The following is an 18,177-nucleotide window of genomic DNA, read 5'->3' on the forward strand; positions in this document are numbered from 1 at the left end:
AAGTGGAGACTTTTTGAAGGAAGCCAGGAGACTAAGGTGAAAAGGAGGAGCATTGTAGGCATGGACATAACCAATGGAAAGGCGCCATATTAGAGTATGGAGATAGAGTGCTGTGTTTGAAGCAAAGAAGTCAGTGTAGATGGACCGGAGAGTATGGGGTGGGGAGTAAAGTGTGAGAAGACTAGAAAGGTAGGAAGAGTCAGGTGGGGAAGAGATTTAAAGCCAAGAAGAAAATTTTTTAAAATTATCTCAAAGGTAATGAAAAGCCGCAGGAGTTTTTTGAGGAAGAGAGGGACTTGGTTAGGCCTACACTTTATGAAAATCGCTTTGGCAGCTCAGTGGAGGATGGACTGGAGTGGCGAGAGGCTGAAGCAGGCAGACCCACCAACAATCTGTTTCAGTAGTTGGGCCTGTACCACGGTAGTGGTAGTGTCCAGAGGAAAGAAGGGGGTGTATAGGAGAGCTGTTTTTGAAGGTAAAAATGCTAAGACTTGACAACAGAGTGAGTATGTGAGGTGAATGAGAGCAAAGAGTCAAGGATGACATCAAGGTTTCAAGCCTGAGTGATTAGGAAGACGGTGGTGCCTTTGTGGGGGAAAAAAAAAAATCTGAAAAAGAAAAAAAAAGTAATAGGGAAATTTGCAAGATAATGAGTTCTTTATTAGACATGTTGAGTTTGAGATGTCCATGGTACATCTAGGTCAAGATGTCCAAAAGGTGGTTGGAGTACTGATGCTCAGGAGAGAGGGCTGAATGTATAGATCTGGGAATCATCTATATAGAGATGATTTTCAAACTTATGGGAGCTGCCACAGCCAGGTCAAAAAGGGTGAGAATTGAGGAAAGCCTATTGGATTTATATCTCATATTCTTTTTCTCTCTCCATATATATATATATATATATATTATATATATTATATATATATATATATTATATTATTATATATATATATATATATATATATGTGTGTGTGTGTGTGTGTGTGTGTGTGTGTGTATATTTACATACATGTGTATATATATGAATCAGATGACTATTATATATATATAAAAGATATGAAAGAATCAGATGGATATGTACATATGTAACTATATATATGTATCTATCTATCTATGTAAATATAAAACATATGGAAGAATCAGCTGGATTCAGAACTGGTTGCCTGGTCAGACTCAAGGAGTCCAGTTAATGACTTAGTGATAACATGGCAGGACATCTCTGGTGGCATGCCCCTGTATCTCTGCTTGGCTCTGTGCTGTATAACTTAAATAGTGATAAATGTAAAATCTTAAATTTGGGAACAAAAACCAATTTCTAATTGAGGGTAATGTATGGTTAGACAGGTTTTTTTTTCCTTAAAAAGCTCTGGGGGTCTTAGTGGATTGCAAACTCAACATGAGTCAGCAGTGGGATGTGGCAGCCAAAAAAATGACTGTCATCTTGGGCTTTCTTCCAGGAAGAAGGAGGTGATAGTACCACTATCCTGTTCCCTCATCAACCCTCATCTGGAGCATTATGTTCAGTTCTGGATGCCACGATTTTAAGAGGACGTTGATTAGCTAGAGAAGATTTAGAGGGGGGCAGCAAGGATGGTGAAGGACTACTAGCATCTCATCAGGATCACTTGAGTATATTTAGCCTAGAGAGAAGGAGACTTGGGAGCCATACTAGGTATCTTCAAGTATTTGTAGGTGAAAGGCCTGTCCTGGGAAGAAGGGATTACGTTGATCTGCTTGGCCCCAGAAGGTAGGACGAAGAACAGTGGGTGGGTGTGCCTGGCTTGATGTCATGAAAACTTCCTAACAATCAGAGCTGTCCCAAAGTGGAACGGGCTGCCACAGGAAGTGGTAGGTTCCTTCTGCTCAGAGATGACCACTGATCATTGATGTTATACTGGGATTCCTTTTATGGATGGGTTGGACTGGATGGGCTCCGACTTTCCTTCCAGCTCTTAGATTCTGTGATTTTGGGGCCACAGTAAGGAAAAAAAAATCACATGGGCCCAGTTATCCTTGAAAATCCCTTAAATCACCCAGGAAGTACAGTAAAGTGTCCTTACACAGTTGTAGCTAGAAAGGGGCCCTTTAAAAGAAGATAGTCTGTATCAGAGAGTGGTTGGGGCTGAAGGTGGTTGCTTTGGAAATTGGATGTAAATCCCATTTTTCACAATACCCACTTATTCCACTGCTCAGTAGAAAGGGGAACCAGGACTGCTGGTCTAGTGGGAGAAAAAAAAAAGAAGGAAAGACTTTAGCTGGCAGGAAATCAGATGATTAGGGGGCAAATAGTGTGGAAAGGGCTTCAGGGAGGAATGTAATTATATTGTAGGGTCATCATCACACCCCCATAGTAATTGTGGGAGGCAAGAGAGGACACAAGGAAGTCCAAGGCCACGCAGCAGAGAGGTCTTCTAACTGACCGAGAATGCTGGGAAAGCTGACCCTCTCCTTAGCTCTCTACCAGCCCAGGCAGAATGAATAGACTGTGTATGCTTTTGACTAAAAGAAGATTCTAGAATCACCAGCAACTTAAAGACATGGCCTCATAAGGAGAGGCCCCCTCCCACTGAGGGAGCAGCACATTCACATTTCCCATCTTCTACCGCTTCAGGGCACCATTTAAATCTCTCCCTTGTAATTTAAATGTGTGGGTGTGAGGCAATTCTATTGTACCCTAGTTATTCCCATCAATTGAGTTTTCCCCAAGCTAATTTTTGACCAGCCTGGAGGGGGTGGCTCTGTGGTAGAGAAGCAAATGGAAATCAATGAGCCAACAGTTAGTCAATAAGCATTTAATATCATGATAATTGTTGTTGTTCAGTTGTGCCCTACTCTTCATAACCTCACTTGGGGTTTTCTTGGCAGAGATACTGGAGTGGTTTGCGCTTTTCTTCTCTGGCTCTTTTTACAGATGAGGAAACTGAGGCAAACTAGGTGAAGTGACTTGTCCAGGGTGACACAGCTAGTCAGTGTCTGAGGCTGGATTTGAACTCAGGAAGATGAGTCTTCCTGACTCCAGGCTGGGCACTCTGTCCACTGCAGCGCCACCTAGCTGCCTATACTAATAACAACAAGCTACAAACCTGGCAAACAGGTTGCCTACCTAAGGTCACACAGCTAGTAAGTGTTGGGAGTCACATTTTAATTCAGGTCTTCCTGATTATAGGACCAGCACTCTATCTACTGTGTCACCTAGCTGCCCCTATTTATTAAGCACCTACTGTGTGCTAGGCACTTAATGTTAAGTGATAGGGATACAAAGACAAAAGGGAACCAGACTCTGTCCTCAAGAAGCTTACATTCTCTAGGGGAGACAACATTTATGTGTATGGGTATATATAATATGTTTATGTATGTACATATGATACATATACATACATACAGTTATACCATATAGACAGAAGATATTTAGGGTAGGGGCAGGGTAGTCACAGCTGGGAGAATAAGGAAAGGCTTCAGAAAAAAGGTATTGCTTGAAGAAAGCCAGGGACTTTTAAGAGGGGGAGGTGAGGAGGGTGAACATTCCAGGTATGGGGTGGGCCAGGGTTGGAGGGTGGGGAGGACACAAAGTCAGAGACTGGAGATGGAGGGTCCTGTGTGGAATTGCAAATAAGCTTGTGTGTAATGCAGAACATTATTTTACCATTTAGGTAGTAGGGCCCTTTAAGTCATGGAAAGCAGAAATTACTGCTTAATCTTGCCTTTCTTTCTAATGATTTAAAATCCCCTTAAAACCCGTACATATCTCATTCCTTTCTAATTTCGACCTGACACTTCAAAAATCCTTCCCAACTTGCCCTCTACCAACCATATAACCTAAATAATAAAGTATTTTTTTCTCTTTCCTTCTCCCATCCACCCACTCCTTTGAAGCTGTTGTTACCTGGGGAGGGACAGGGGGAGAAAGAAGGAAACTTTTCAGAGTCCTGCTACAGCCTTTGGCTGTCTGGCTGCAAACAACCCAAAAGGGAGGGAAATGATGTACTAGCTGTACCTCCCCCCCATTTTTGCAGAACACAGACACAGACAAACAATAAAAGCCTGAACACAAACACATCCTCCCAATGGAAGTCGGAGGAACTGCACTGGAGAAAACTGTGCAATCCAGTCTGACACCTGCCTTTCAGTATTAAACAGAGGTGGCTTCAGGCAGATGATGGCGAAAGAGAATCTCTTAAAAACACAAACCTCTACACATATAAACGAATAGACCAAAACAACTGAGACAGAAACCAGGAATCAGATATGGGCCCGACAGAAACCAGGTACTAGATATGGGCATAGTCCCGAGGTCTCGGGGTGCCTGGGGGAATGAGGCACTAAGCGCTTCTGCCATGTCCGGCACTCGTTCTCCACCAGAAAACAGGTCTTCAGACACTTACCTCCGGAGGGTTACCAGGTCCACAGGCCTAAATGAGGTACAATTAGAGTCAGGGAGGGAGGCTTTTCCTAGTCCTGAGTTCTGGGGCCCTGGAACATCATCAGGGGCCGGCTCCCCTAAAAGTCAGAACAGAACAATTCCCCCCTCCCAAGGCCGATGTCCTCTCCAGGTGGGTCTCTGCAGCAACACGGTACACTGCTATCTCACTGGGGCCTCCAAAATGTTGTACTGAGAAATCAGCGAGTGAGACCCAGATGTAATTTAAAATGTGGATTTATTAGCGCACGACTGCAAGGGGTATACACACCCAAATCAAGCAGCCCTGATCAGGGGTCGAGCTAGGGTTTATATGGGAAAGAAATGCCAGGAACACCGATGAGGTAATCCAAAGGTACAGGTGTCTTTGGGGGCTATGGATGCGAAAGTACAGGGAGTATACCAGACAGGGAGGGAGATGACAGAGGTATGGATGTTTGGAGTCTGGCAGGAGGAAGAGTCCTTGGGCTGGCCAAGGACACCCCTCTCTCTCTGTCTTGATGAGACAATGCTCTGCAACAAGGGAAAGCTTTCTCACAAGATAGGAGCTTACTGAGGAATTGGGAGGCTTCCAGAGACGTGATCTGAGGGCTGGGGCCTGAGCAGCCCAGCTCTGTGTAGCTGTACTAGGGAGAGAGGTAAGGGTCATGCTGAGGCCCACGCATGAATAACTGCTAGGCACAGTGTCCTTGGGCTGGGAAGTGGTTGTCAGAGACAGTGTTTCTGAGACTAGGGAGAAATTGGGGCACAAGCACAAGCACCCAAGTACCCCATGATTACAGGTCAGAGATCACACAAACCAGACCAGATGTCCTGGCCTCTGGTATAAACATAATTATCTAAAGCAATTATATTGCAAGCTTTCTTATCCATTTGCGTTGGAGGTATGGGCTGTGCTGAGCTATGCAAGAGTACATTTCACTATTGTTTAGATTTAGGAGAAAGGAGTTCTGGGGCAAGATTAAGCAGTAATTTCTGCTTTCCATGACTCAAAGGGCCCTACTACCTGAATGGTAAAATAATGTTCTGCATTACAGGTGTATCTGATTGGTAGTTTGTAGAGGGAAATGAGATCTAAAAATGCTGGAAAGGGGGCAGCTAGGTGGTGCTACAGTGGATAGAACGCTGGCCCTGGGGTCAAGAGGATCTGAATTCAAATCTGGCCTCAGACACCTAGTAACGGTGTGACCCTGGGCAAGTCACTTAACCACTGATTGCCTCCAAAGAAAGAAAGAATTCTGTTTTTTGGGGTTTTTTTGGTTTTTAGGCAATTGGGGTTAAGTGACTTGCCCAGGGTCACACAGCTAGTAAGTGTCAAGTGTTTGGTCTGAGGCCAGATTTGAACTCAGGTCCTCCTGACTCCAGGGCTAGTGCTCTATCCACTGCGCCACCTAGCTGCCCTGGAAAGAAAGAATTCTGGAAAGATAGGAAGGGGCCAGGTCGGGAGAAGCTATAAATGCCCAACAGAAGATTTTTCCTGTTGGATCCTATGTGCGATAGGAAACTGTGTACATGAGCACCCTGCTCAGTTAGGAGAACCCTGAGGAGGGTTGGCACTGATTTCAAGTAAGTGGACCAGCCAAAGCCCTGCACAAAGGAGATCTGGGTCTGCTCACTGGCTTAATAGGAAGCAGTACAAAGAATGCCCAACTGAGAATTGCAGGACCCGAGTTCAGATCCTGACTCAGGCTTGTTCCCTGTAAGGACTTTGGACAAGTCTCTTCTCCCTAAGAGGGTTGGACTTCATGGCCTCCCTAAGGTCCCTTTCAGCTCTGAATCTCAGATTCTGTTCAAACTCCTTCATTTTATAGCGATGCAAACAGAGACCCAGAGTTTGGTAGTAAAAGCTCCATGTTGTCTCCCTCCCTCTTTGAGCCTGATAAGAGTGTTTCTTTCTCCTCTGTGGGGCCCTCTCTACCTGTGACCCATAATTGTCACAGATGCTCATATTTATGTGGGGATACAGTTGGGAAAGGTAGGTAGATACTGATGATGCCCTTTTACAAATGTACAAGACTGAAGTGAAATGATTGACCCAAGGTCACTTGGCTAGGAAGCAACAGTGTAGATCAGTATTCTGTTCAGTATGTGTTAAACGTCTTGCTGTATTATAGTTCTTTAGAGAGCCTGCCTCTGAGTCGGGAAGACTCAAGTTCTGCCTTTAATACATGTCAACTGGATGACCTTGGGTAAGTCCTTACTCTGAGTGCCCAGGGCAACTTGATAAGGCCACAAGTAATAGATAAAACAGAAGTTCTTAACCTAGGCCCCATGAACTTGTTTCTTTTTTTAAAAAATAATATTTTGATATAATAAAATCTTATTTTATTTTATGCATTTAATACCCTAACTCTGAAAGGGGGTCTGTAGGCTTTTCCAGACTTCCAAAGGGATCTAGGACAGAGGTTAAGAACCCCTGGGATATAGGGAAATTCCATACTGGGAGCTCCCCACATTAATAAAATCCCAGACCTGCCTGCCAGGGTTTGGCTGCTAAGAGACTGTGGTTGGGGAGCCAGCCAGCTTTGCAGAACACCCCTGTGGATACATGGAAGGGGTCATTGTGTTTAACCCACTTGACTCTCTGTTACAATGCACCGCTCTTCAAGTATGAGTCACCATGCAGGACAATGGACACTTTGAAGTGGGGGTGGGTTTGCCAGACTCTTCCTTAGCAGGTGTGACCAGTGGGCTGAATTGAGTTCTGGTTGCAAACAATGACATTGCATTGGGCCATCTCTAGCAGAGGTTGCTTCTGTGACCTGAGTAGGCCCTGCTAATGCTCTGTTCCAAGCCGGTGAGCTGCCTTTAATCGCTTCCTGACCCTCCCCCACTACCCCATCACCCCATCACCCCAACTTCCCCCTTCTGGTGCTCAGCTCTGATGCTTTATCTCCTTGCTGTGGTGTGGGATAGTGAGGCAGTTTTGGCCTAGAGCAGGGGTGGGGGACCTGTGGCCTAGAGGTCACATGTGGCCCTCTAGGTACTCAAGTGAATCCAAACTTCACAGAACAAATCCCCTTAATAAAAGGATTTGTTCTGTAAAACTTGGACTCAGTCAAAAGGCTGTACCCAAGGACCTAGAAGGCCACATGTAGCCCCGAGGCCACTGGTTCCCCACCCTTGGCATAGAGGATAGAGCCAGGAAATTAAGATTGATATCAGAAAGACTTGGGTTCAAGACCTGCCTCTTTTTTTTTGTTTGTTTGTTTTTGTTTTTTTTTTTATTTTTTAAAACACGTGTTTTTAAAACTTTGAGTTCCAAATTTTCTCCCTTCCTCCCTCCCCACCCACCTTCATTGAAAAGGCAAGCAACTCAATATAGGTTGTGCATGTGCAGTTATGCAAAACACTTCCGTAGTAGACATATTGTAAAAAACTAACTCTATTTCCCTTAATCCTATCCTGCCCCCCCATTTATTCTATTCTTTCTTTTGACCCTGTCCCTCCTCAGAAGTATTTACTTCTGATTACCCCCTTTCCCAATCTGCCCTCCTCTCTATCATCCCCCTGCTCTCTTGTCCCCTTCTCCCCCTATTTTCCTGTAGGGTAAGACAGATTTCCATACCCAATTGAATGTGTATGTTATTCTCTCCTTAAGCCAAATCCTATGACAATAAGATTCCCTCATTCCCTCTTACCTTCCCCTGTTTCCCCTCCACTGTGAGAGACTTTTCTTTGTTTTTTTTTTGTGAGATAATTTACCCCATTCTACCTCTCCCTTTCTTCTCCGAGTATCATCCTCTCTCATCCCTTAATTTTATTCTCCAGATATGACCCCTTAATCTTCAACTCACCCTGTGCCCTCTATCTATCTATCTACATATACATACATATAATTTTTTTCCTCCAACTACCCTAATACTGACAAAGGTCTCATGAGTTACAAATATCATCTTTCCATGCAGGAATGTAAACAGTTCAATCTTAATAAGTCTCTTATGATTTCTCTTTCCTGTTTACCTCTTCATGTTCCACTGGAGTCCTGTATTTGAAAGTCAAATTTTCTGTTTAGCTCTGGTCTTTTCATCAGGAATGCTTGAAAGTCCTCTATTTCACTGAATGACCATTTTTTCCCCTGAAGGATTATACTCAGTTTTGCTGGGTAGGTGATTCTTGGTTGTAATCCTATCTCCTTTGCCCTCCAGAATATTATATTCCATGCCCTGCAGTCCTTTAATGTAGAAGCTGCTAAATCTTGTGTTATCCTGATTGTGTTTCCACAGTACTTGAATTGTTTCCTTCTGGCAGCTTGTAATATTTTCTCCTTGACCTGGGAACTCTGGAATTTGGCTACAATATTCCTAGGAGTTTTCCTTTGGGGATCTCTTTCAGGAGGAGATTGTGGATTTCTTTCAATTTCTATTTTGCCCTCTGGTTCTACTATATCAGGGCAGTTTTCCTTGATAATTTCTTGAAAGATGATGTCTAGGCTCTTTTTTTGATCATGGCTTTCAGATAGTCCAATAATTTTTAAATTCTCTCTCCTGGATCTATTTTCCAGGTCAGTTGTTTTTCCAATGAGATATTTCACATTGTTTTCTAATTTTTCATTCTTTTGGATTTGTTTTACAGTGTCTTGATTTCTCATAAAGTCACTAGCTTCCAATTGCTCTATTCTAATTTTTAAGGAAGTATTTTCTTCAGTAATCTTTTGGACTTCCTTTTCCATTTGGCCAATTTTTCTTTTTAGGGCATTTTTCTCCTCATTGGCTTTTTGGACCTCTTTTGCCATTTGGGTTAGGCTATTTTTTAAGGTGTTATTTTCTTCAGTATTTTTTTGGTCTCCTTTAGCAAGCTGTTGACTTGTTTTTCATGATTTTCTTGCATCACTCTCATTTCTCTTCCCAGTTTTTCCTCCACTTCTCACTTACTTCTTCAAAATCCCTTTTGAGCTCTTCCAAGGCCTGGACTGATTCATATTTTTCTTGGAGGCTTTGGATGTAGGAGCTTTGACTTTGTTGTCTTCTTCTGGTTGTATATTTTGATCTTCTTTTTCACCAAAGTAAGATAATATAGTCTGACTCTTTTTGCGCTGCTTGCTCATGATCCCAGCCAATTACTTGAGTTTTAAACTCTTTGTTAAGGTAAGAGTCTGCTTCCAATGTGGAGAATGTACTGTCCCAAGCTTCAGGGGTTTGTACAGCTGTTTTCAGAGATACTTGTAGGGACCTGTAAATTTTCAGTTCTTCCAAGGTGGTATGATAAGGGCAGGTGTTTACTCCTTTCCTGGCCTGTGACCAAGTACTCCTTTCTGTCCTATAACTGTGATGAGGGGCTCCTCTCCACAACCACTACAAGCTCCACCAAGCCAGCACTCCTCCTCACCCCAGCACCTCCACCCAGAACTGTGACCCAGATCCAAACATGGGCAAAGCAAGAGATTCCTGCCTCAGCACTGGCAAAGAGATCCCTGCAATCCCTCTCTGATCAGCCACTGGATTCCCCCTCAGTCTGTGGGCTAGAAGCTCGGGAAGCAGCTGCCCCTCCCCAGGGCCACGTTCTTGGGGAATGGAGCTGAAACCCTGCCTTCCTTTCTCAAGCGACAGAAACAGACTTTTTCCACTGACCTTCTAAGTTGTCTTTGGCATTGGTGGATTGAGGAGTCTGGAAACCTCCACAGCTGCCCGAGATTCCGTCCTCTGAGGCCTGCTCCAGGTTTGCTGTGGCCTGCGTGCCCATGCTGCGCTGTGCTCCCAGCCTGGCGTGATACAACTTTCTGATCAATCATCCAGGTTGTCTTGGGCTGGAAATTTGTTTCACTCTGTCTTTTTGTGGGTTCTGCTGCTTCAGAATTTGTTTAGAGCCATTTTTTGTGAGTATTTGGAGGGGTTTGGGGGAGAGCTCAAGCAAGTCACTGCTTTCACTCCACCATCTTGGCTCTGCCCCAGAAGTCCTGCCTCTTGATACATTGGCTGTGTGTTCCTGGGCAAATCATTTAACCTCAGTGCTCACTGACAACTCTGAGACTATAAATTATAGAATAAGTGTCAATCTCATTGGGGGAAAGAATTTCCACACTGGGAATTCTTCAGACCAATGAATTCTCCCTCCCCCCGCCATTTAAAAAAAAAAAGATAGGGAGAGCAAGCCAGCTGTAACAATAGCAAAACCTTGTCTCTGTTCTCAATTTTGATTCCTGAGGGAGGAGAGAGTTGTCCAAAAGACGTCCTCCATTCTATGACAGCCACAAAACTAGTCTTCAGGATGGCTACGCCCCTGATGTTTCCTGAGGGATTTGGGGCCTAGAGGAACTGCAGCTTCCTGAAGCTGCTGTCAGCAAGGCCTCCCAGGATGCCATGGTTCTTGAACAATTTTATCAGCTTCCATTTCAGCAGCTCCAAGGATCCCAAAGCCCTTTCTTCCCAATGGCCTGAGGTGTGTATGTGGGGGGGAGGGGGGAAGGGGAGGAATGCAGGAGCAGCTCTTAGGATCCTTCTTGTTTTCCAGCAGAGGTCCAGAAAAGTTAAATGACTGCCCAGGAGACCTGTTAAAAATGTCTGCCCCCTCAAACAAGGTCTGGGCCTTCATAGTCTGATATGGACCTCAAGGGCAGGGCTTTACCTCAATGTCTGCAATATTTTCATTGGAACAAATAGCTTGGCCCACCAAGTGGTCCTCGTTACATAGGATCATATGGTCAAAGCTGGATTCTGTTGAGGGGGGGTGGCAGTGTATCTTTTTGAAAAATGAACTCGAAAAATCTATCTTAACTTCCTTTTTAAAAATCTGACTTTGACAAGCCAGTTTCTAAAACTATCAGATTGAATGCATTGTAAGGCAGAACTATTTCTCCATCATCTCTATGTGGATGTAGGATAAAATGTAAAGACCCAACCCCCACCTCCCCCATCTGTGGACTGTTAACCTTAGAGCCCAGAAGACATTTGGTTCTTACTGATGGATTTTGCTATCATTCTCTGACTTCATGAATTTATAGTGAACATATCAGAAGCAGTTTTGAACAAAGAAAACCAGCCTCTCTTCTGATTTACACCAAGGAGGATAGTTTCTAATCTTTTACTCCTTCCTCGAGATGTCCTTGTAGGGTGGAGGTGATCCTGTTCAAAGCCAGATCCACAGGTCCAAGTGGGAAGAGCTGCAGAGGGCACCTTACTTAGCCTAAGCTAAATCAAGATTGGCCATTAAGGCCCGGAGGGGCCTCGAGACGCATTGATTGGGAGAGAGTCTGCACCCTTGGAGATGAAATCACAGGGTCCTTGCAATTCTGAAGCATCTTGAGCTCCAGAGCCAGGTCCAAAAATATTATCATGTAATACCACCACCAGTGAGCATATATTATGTGCCTTAGAAGTTGGCCAAAAAACCACTTTACTAAGTGGGTATGACATAACTTTTCTAGGTTGCCAAAAGTACAAAGCTTTCTTTTTAAATATAATTGGTACGAGCTTGGCCCCAAAGGAGGCCCTTCCCTTCTTTGTAGAAGTAGGGGACTCTGGGTGTAGAACATTGCATATGCTGTCAGACTCACTGGTTATGTGCTGGTTAGTTTTGCTATTTTTTTCCTCTTTCCTTTATTAATCTTTTTTTTTTTTACATTGGAGGCAGCATGGTTAAAGAGCTGGCATGAAAGCCCAATTCTTGCCTCTGACACTAACATCTTTGAGATTAGACATTGCCAAGCCAGGAGCCAGCCTGTAATAGAAGAGGGAGTTCCCTCTCCTGATGAAATCGTGGGTCTTGTCTCTGTCTTTATCCTACGAGGGATAACTATGGGGGATGATATCTTCAGAAATAAAGGTGGTGTAGAAATACAAGCTAGCAATAAAAATAATATACACACAAATGTAGTTGGCACATTCTCAGCCTGCATTTTGTATTGTTGCTTTGACAGGTGGCAAAACGAAGCCTGTAATGGATCCTTGGCCATGTCTCGGGAGCCACGCTAGCCCTGGATGATATAAACAAAGTGTTTTTCTGTGTCTTTTTAGGCACCTTCAACCGAAGGAAGCGAAATTCCCTCTACGTCACGGTGACACTGCTCATCGTGTCGGTACTGATCCTCACCGTGGGTCTGGCGGCTACCACCAGAACCCAGAATGTGACTGTTGGAGGGTATTACCCTGGAGTTATTGTAAGTACAGAGTTTTGAGCTAGTAAGTGAATGCCTCTGTGTTACGCACTGGCTATGGTGTTTCACATTCTATAGTGATGGCTTTGAGTGGGGCACAGACTTACACATCAAATAGTCCAACCTCTTCCTTTAACAGATGAAAAGACTGAGGCCCAGAGAGGGGATGTGACCTGTCCCAAATCACACAGCAACGTTGAAACAGAGCCCCCTGACGACCAGCCTAGAAATCCTTATGTGGTACCACAGCTGACTTTTAAGACTGGAGCATCTTCCAAGATATGAATATTTGCCTTTTCTGGAGGGTTCAGCGAGTGACCCTAGTTCTAGGAATACGTAGGTCAAGAGAGCTTGGGTTGTTTATTGGAGATGTCACACTTCTATTGGCTTGAATTACTTTGCTCCCCCAAAAGAGAAAAAAAGTGAGAATCCTGTGGACAGCCTTGAAGATTGGTACCAACTCCCCTTTTACATGCCATTGCCTGTCATCAGAGGTAGGTTTTAATAAGAAAAATGGAAACCAAAGAAAGTTCAGTGTTCTGCACCACGTAAAGTGGGAGGCATCTTGACCTAGTGAATGGAATTAGGAAGATTTGCGTTTACATCCCACGTCTCTGACCTCAGCTTCCTCATCTATAGAGTGGGAATTATAATACCTGAAATGCCTACCTCATTTAGAGATGCAACTCTGTAAGACTGTAAGGTGTGGAACAGGGGCAGATTTGCATTTGTAGAGGGAGTTTCCTCACCTGGGAGGATCTTTTTCTTTTCTTTTTCAGTCTGTTGTTTGTTCAGTTGTTTTCAGTCATGTCCAATTCTGCATGACTCAATTTGGAGTTTTTTTGGCAGAGATATTAGAGTGGTTTGCCATTCCTTTCTCCAGCTCATTTTACAGATGAGGAAACTGAGGCAAACAGGTCACACAGCTAGTGTCTAAGGCTGGATTTGAACTCAGGAAGATGAGTCTATCCGCTGCAGCGCCCCCTAGCTGCCTCTTTTTGATCTAAGACCTGTGATTTCACCAGTGTAAGGAACTCCCTCTGAGGAAACTCTGTCTATTAACACAGATTGCTGCCTTCTCTGCAGTTTTTGGGCAGAGTTGCCTAGAACACTAGTGCCACAGCCAGGATATGTCAAAGGCAGCATTTGAACCCAGGTCTCTCAGGCCTCTCTGAACTTTGGTATAATAGAGTTCCTTATACCAATGAAAAATTACAATACCCAAAAGCAAAACACAAACCCTACCTTGCAGGGTTGTTGTGAGGTTCAAATGTGATCATTCTTATGAAGGGCTTTGAATCCCCTGGGCCCACGAAGGGCTCAGTGTCCTTCTCATCTCAGCCTCTAGGGAGGATTGGCATGAAGAGGCTAGGTCTCCACTATCTTCTCACCATTGCTCTCTCTGTGCTGTTCAGGCAAGGGACCTGCCACTTTCCCTGGCATCATAGATGCTAGTAAGGGAAACTGAAGCATGCTCTCATTGACCACTGACCTTATTCGCAGGCAGGGGACCTGACCCTCATCCCAAAGCTTGGAGTGGGCCTTCCTGCTTCTGGGATTTTAGGATCATTGGATGTAGAGCTGAAAGGCATCTTAGCGATTGGCTACCTTTCTTATTTTCCGGGGTAGGAAACTGAGGCCCAGAAAAGAGAAGGGGCTTGCTTGAGGTCATGCAACTGGGAAATGGCAGAACCAGAATTCAAACCCAAAGCCTCTGACTCAGCACCTTGGGCTTTTTCCACCCCAACATGAATCTACACCAAACAATTCCGTATTTAATTATATGTTGTTTTATATTGTTTGCTAATTGCCTCTCCAACTCAATTGAAATTTGTCACGTTTCTGTATAAATAAGATGTGAATGAAATAATCAGACTCTTATTAAACTCCTCCACACCAAGAAGGATGGACTTATCCTCTAATGCTTTACCTCCTCTACTGCTGGAGCCAAGCCCACCATGGGCATACAGGATTATAGAAGCAAAGCTCTCAGGCTGGGAGGGTCCTCAGAGACTAGTTGTTCAACCTTTTTGTTTTACAGAGGGGGAAACTGAGGCCTTATTGTATTAAATGACTTGCCCAGAGTCACACATAGAATCCTAGGTGTAGAGCTGGAAAGACTTTCAGAAGCCATTGAGTCCAGCTCCCTCACTTCACACAGAAAGAAATGGAAGGCCACAGAATTGAAATGACCTCTCCAAGGTCACACAGGTACTAAGTGACAGATGCAGGTTTTGAACTGAGGTCTTCTGACTCCAGAGCCCTCTCAAGTACCCCACTGATTCATTTCCGAGGTGCTTAGTCAAGACTTGGTGGTAGAATTGGCAGAGGTTTCAGAAGCCATCTGTCATGCAAAATCATGCAAAATGTTGGCCTCAATGTAGGTACCCCCTAAAACAAGATCTTTCTGGAAGGAAAGACGTGTAGGGATATATGACCCTCCAAACAACACTGGCTCCTGCTTCTGTAGAGATGGAGTGGACAGAGGACTGGCTATGGGACCAAAACACTTCCTTCTCTCAGCCTCAGTTTTCTCCTCTGTAAAATGGGAATCATAGTACCTATAGACTCTATCTTGAAGTATTGTTGTGAGGGGTCAATGAGATAACACAGATAAAGCCCTTGGCAAATGTGATTGAGTCAGTAGGGATGAGGATAGAGACCAGACCTGTGATTTTATTGACTTAGGGAACTCCCAGGGGAGGAAACTCTCTCTGCCAATGCAGGTTGGTACCTTCTCTGAAAGTTAAGAATTTTCATAGAGGCACCTGGTGGCACCAGAGTGCACAAAGTATGGAGCCTAGAGTCAGGAAGACCTAGGTTCAAATCCAGCCTCAGACACTTACTAGCTGTGTGACCCTGGGCAAGTCACTTCACCTCTGTTTGCCTTAGTTTCCTCATCTGTAAATTGGGGATAACAATAGCATTTACCTCAGAGGGTTATTGTGCGGATACAATGAGGTGATATTTGTAAAGAGCTTAGCACAGAGCTTGGTACACAGTAGGTGGTTAATAAATGCTGGTTTACTATTTAACCCTCCACTGCCCTCTTCCTTCAGTGCCTCACCATGGTCTCTTATCTGGACAATGAGCATTACAATCCACATTTTATAAGTGAGCAAACTTTAGCTCAGGGGGTGAGGTGACTGATCCATGATCACACCGAAATTAAAGAGGCAAGAGTAGGTACAGAGCCCCTGCTCTGTGCTGACTTGGCCCACTGCACTCAGAAACGTTAAGTAGCCCTCCCAGACTCATTATGATTCATTGTTGGGAACAATTTGGTTTGGGAGAAGGGGACAATCGTTTCTACCGACCTCGGGCTTCTTGAAAGACCTTACTAGAGGCAGCAGAATGGGGGCATGAGGAAAGATGGAGGGGGATGGGAAATAGAAGCAGCAAAGGATCATGGTCACACACATTAGGAGCATAGATCTAGGGCTGGAAGGAACCTCAGAGATCATCTAGTCCAAACCTCTCACTTGACAGAGAAGGAAACTGAGGCTCAGAGAGGCAAAGGGACTCACCCAAGGTCACACATAGGATCTTAGAGCTGGAAGGGACCTCCAATCCATGGAGTCCAACCTCCTCCTTTTAGAGATGAAGGAACTAAGGCTCCTGGGATGTGAAATGTCTTGCCCCAAGTCACAGTGTCAGTATTAGAGGTTGAACCCACGTCCTCTGACCCCAAATATAGAAAATGTCCCATTGTTCCAGTAAGACAGTTGATGATTTTAAGAGATGAGAAAATATACCTCCCTTTCTTTGCAGAGATGGGGGTCTGTGGGTGTATAATGTTGCATATACTGTCACATTTGGTGATTGTGTTGAATCATTTTGCTGAACTGGTTTTCGTTTTTTATTCTTTGTTACAAGAGCTGGCTGGCTGGGGAGGAGAGGGAGGATGGATATATTTGGAAATGAAGATAATGTATGAACAAAAGCTTTTAATTAAAATTGAGAATTTTTTTTTAAAGCCCATGCTTTGGGGAAGGAAGCATCATGATTGTCCTGGCCTTTGGTGTTTTTGTCTAGAGACAGCAGGTCTAGCCAGGGTCCAAGAGAGGCTTTGCTGGCCCGGGTCCTAGGCTAGCCACAGCTGGCTGGTGCTTCTGGGGTAGTTCCCCCTCCAGCTGGCTGGTGCTTCTGCCAGTCGGGGCTCCCCCTCCCCCCCTCCAAACAGGCAGCTGTGTGTGTATGTACCTGCCCGGTGTCCTCTGCTAGAGGCCTGACGTAAATGCTTAGCCCATTCTCTTCCTGTGGTAAGGCAAGAACTCTACTTCTCAGCAGAATTGGTTTTTATTTTTAAACCAAAATAAGATTGAAGTAAGCACCCGTTTCCGATGGGTATTTTAGTGGCTTGAAAGTGCAGTTTGTTAGGTCTGCTCTGAAAGGAGACCTTTCTTTAAGAAAACATTCCTGGCTAAAAGGTCCCCAAATTGAGAACCCAAAGACCTGGGTTCCAGTCAGAGCTCTGTGACTTTAAGTAAGTCACTGTCCTCTGTGCCTCAGGAAAATGAGGAGATAGGCCTCAAATCCTGCCAGCAATGGCATTCTGTAATTTAGAGGTTCACAACCCTGAAATTGGAAGGACACAACCCCCTCATTTTACAGATGAGTAAATTGAAGCCCAGAAACATAAAGCAGTTTGTCCGAGGTCACACAGGACATAAGTAATAGAGCTGGGATTCGAACCCAGGTTGTATGTAGGAAGGGCTGTGGTTTTGTGGAGAAGGGATTAGGCCTGTTCTGTCTGGCCCCAGAGAGCGGGATCAGGAAAAGGGGGTAAAAGTTTCAAAGGGGCCAATTTAAGCTTGGAGTCAAGAAAGCTTTCCTAACCAGGGGAGGAGAGCCCCAAAGTGGGCTGAGCAGCTGGGAGAGGTGCTGGCTTTCCCTACTTGGGAGGTCTTCAGATAGATGCTGGATGACCCCTTGGTTGGGTATAGTATAATGCAAATTCTTTTTGGGTGTGGATTGGACTAAATTAGGGGGTTTTAACCTGGGGTGCAGTCTGTGAACTTAAAAAAAAATTTTTTTTTATTTTAATTTTTTGAACTTTTAAAAAAAAGTTTTGACAAATATGTTTCAATATAATTGGTTTTCTTTGTAATCAACCCTATGCATTTTATTTGATGCCTTTAAAACCATGATTATGAGAAGGGATCCGTAGACTTGCCCAAACTGTTCATAAAGCGGGTGAGAAACCCCTGGTCTAGAGGGTCACTCAGAATCCTTCCAACATTCAAATTCTGAGTCTTTGATAGCAAAACAAACCCTCTTGACGCCATCTAAAACCAAATCCAGAAGTCAAGATTCAAAATCTCAGATGGATGAGATGAAGATATTTTTCATTTACTGTATCCAAAAATGGATTTGCTCCTTGAATTTTTTTTTCTAGGTTAGGCAGAGGGGGGTGGTTGAGGTGTGGTGGTGGTGCAGATGACATCTGATTATTGTAGGCCTTGGGTTTTCTGCCCCTGACACATGACTGGACAGCTCTATTCTATCAGACATCCCAGGTCACCGCTGCTTTTGTTTAGCATTTGATTAGGCAGGCCTTTCTTTGGTGCCAGTTAGAACTCATTTTACAACTGTCTCATGGTTTGGGCTATATTCCCTCTATCCAGCTCTGCTCTACCCTAGGGACAGAGAAATAGGCTTGCAGGCT

General features: G+C 44.3%; 1 protein-coding gene across 3 annotated transcripts in view; it reads left to right on the forward strand.

Moving 5' to 3' along the window:
• The window catches only part of TMEM255A (transmembrane protein 255A), a 91,809-nt gene that overhangs the window by 13,340 nt on the left and 60,292 nt on the right, over positions 1–18,177 (forward strand). For all 3 annotated transcript variants that reach the window (XM_020975140.1, XM_020975141.1, XM_020975143.2), the window contains exon 2: positions 12,370–12,512. In XM_020975140.1, the coding sequence (XP_020830799.1) occupies positions 12,370–12,512 (143 nt within the window). The remainder of the gene's footprint in view (positions 1–12,369; positions 12,513–18,177) is intronic.

The sequence above is a fragment of the Phascolarctos cinereus genome, unplaced genomic scaffold (genome assembly GCF_003287225.1).
Source record: "Phascolarctos cinereus isolate Bilbo 61053 unplaced genomic scaffold, phaCin_HiC Scaffold_8;HRSCAF=390, whole genome shotgun sequence".
In the NCBI taxonomy this organism is placed as follows: Eukaryota; Metazoa; Chordata; class Mammalia; order Diprotodontia; family Phascolarctidae; genus Phascolarctos; species Phascolarctos cinereus.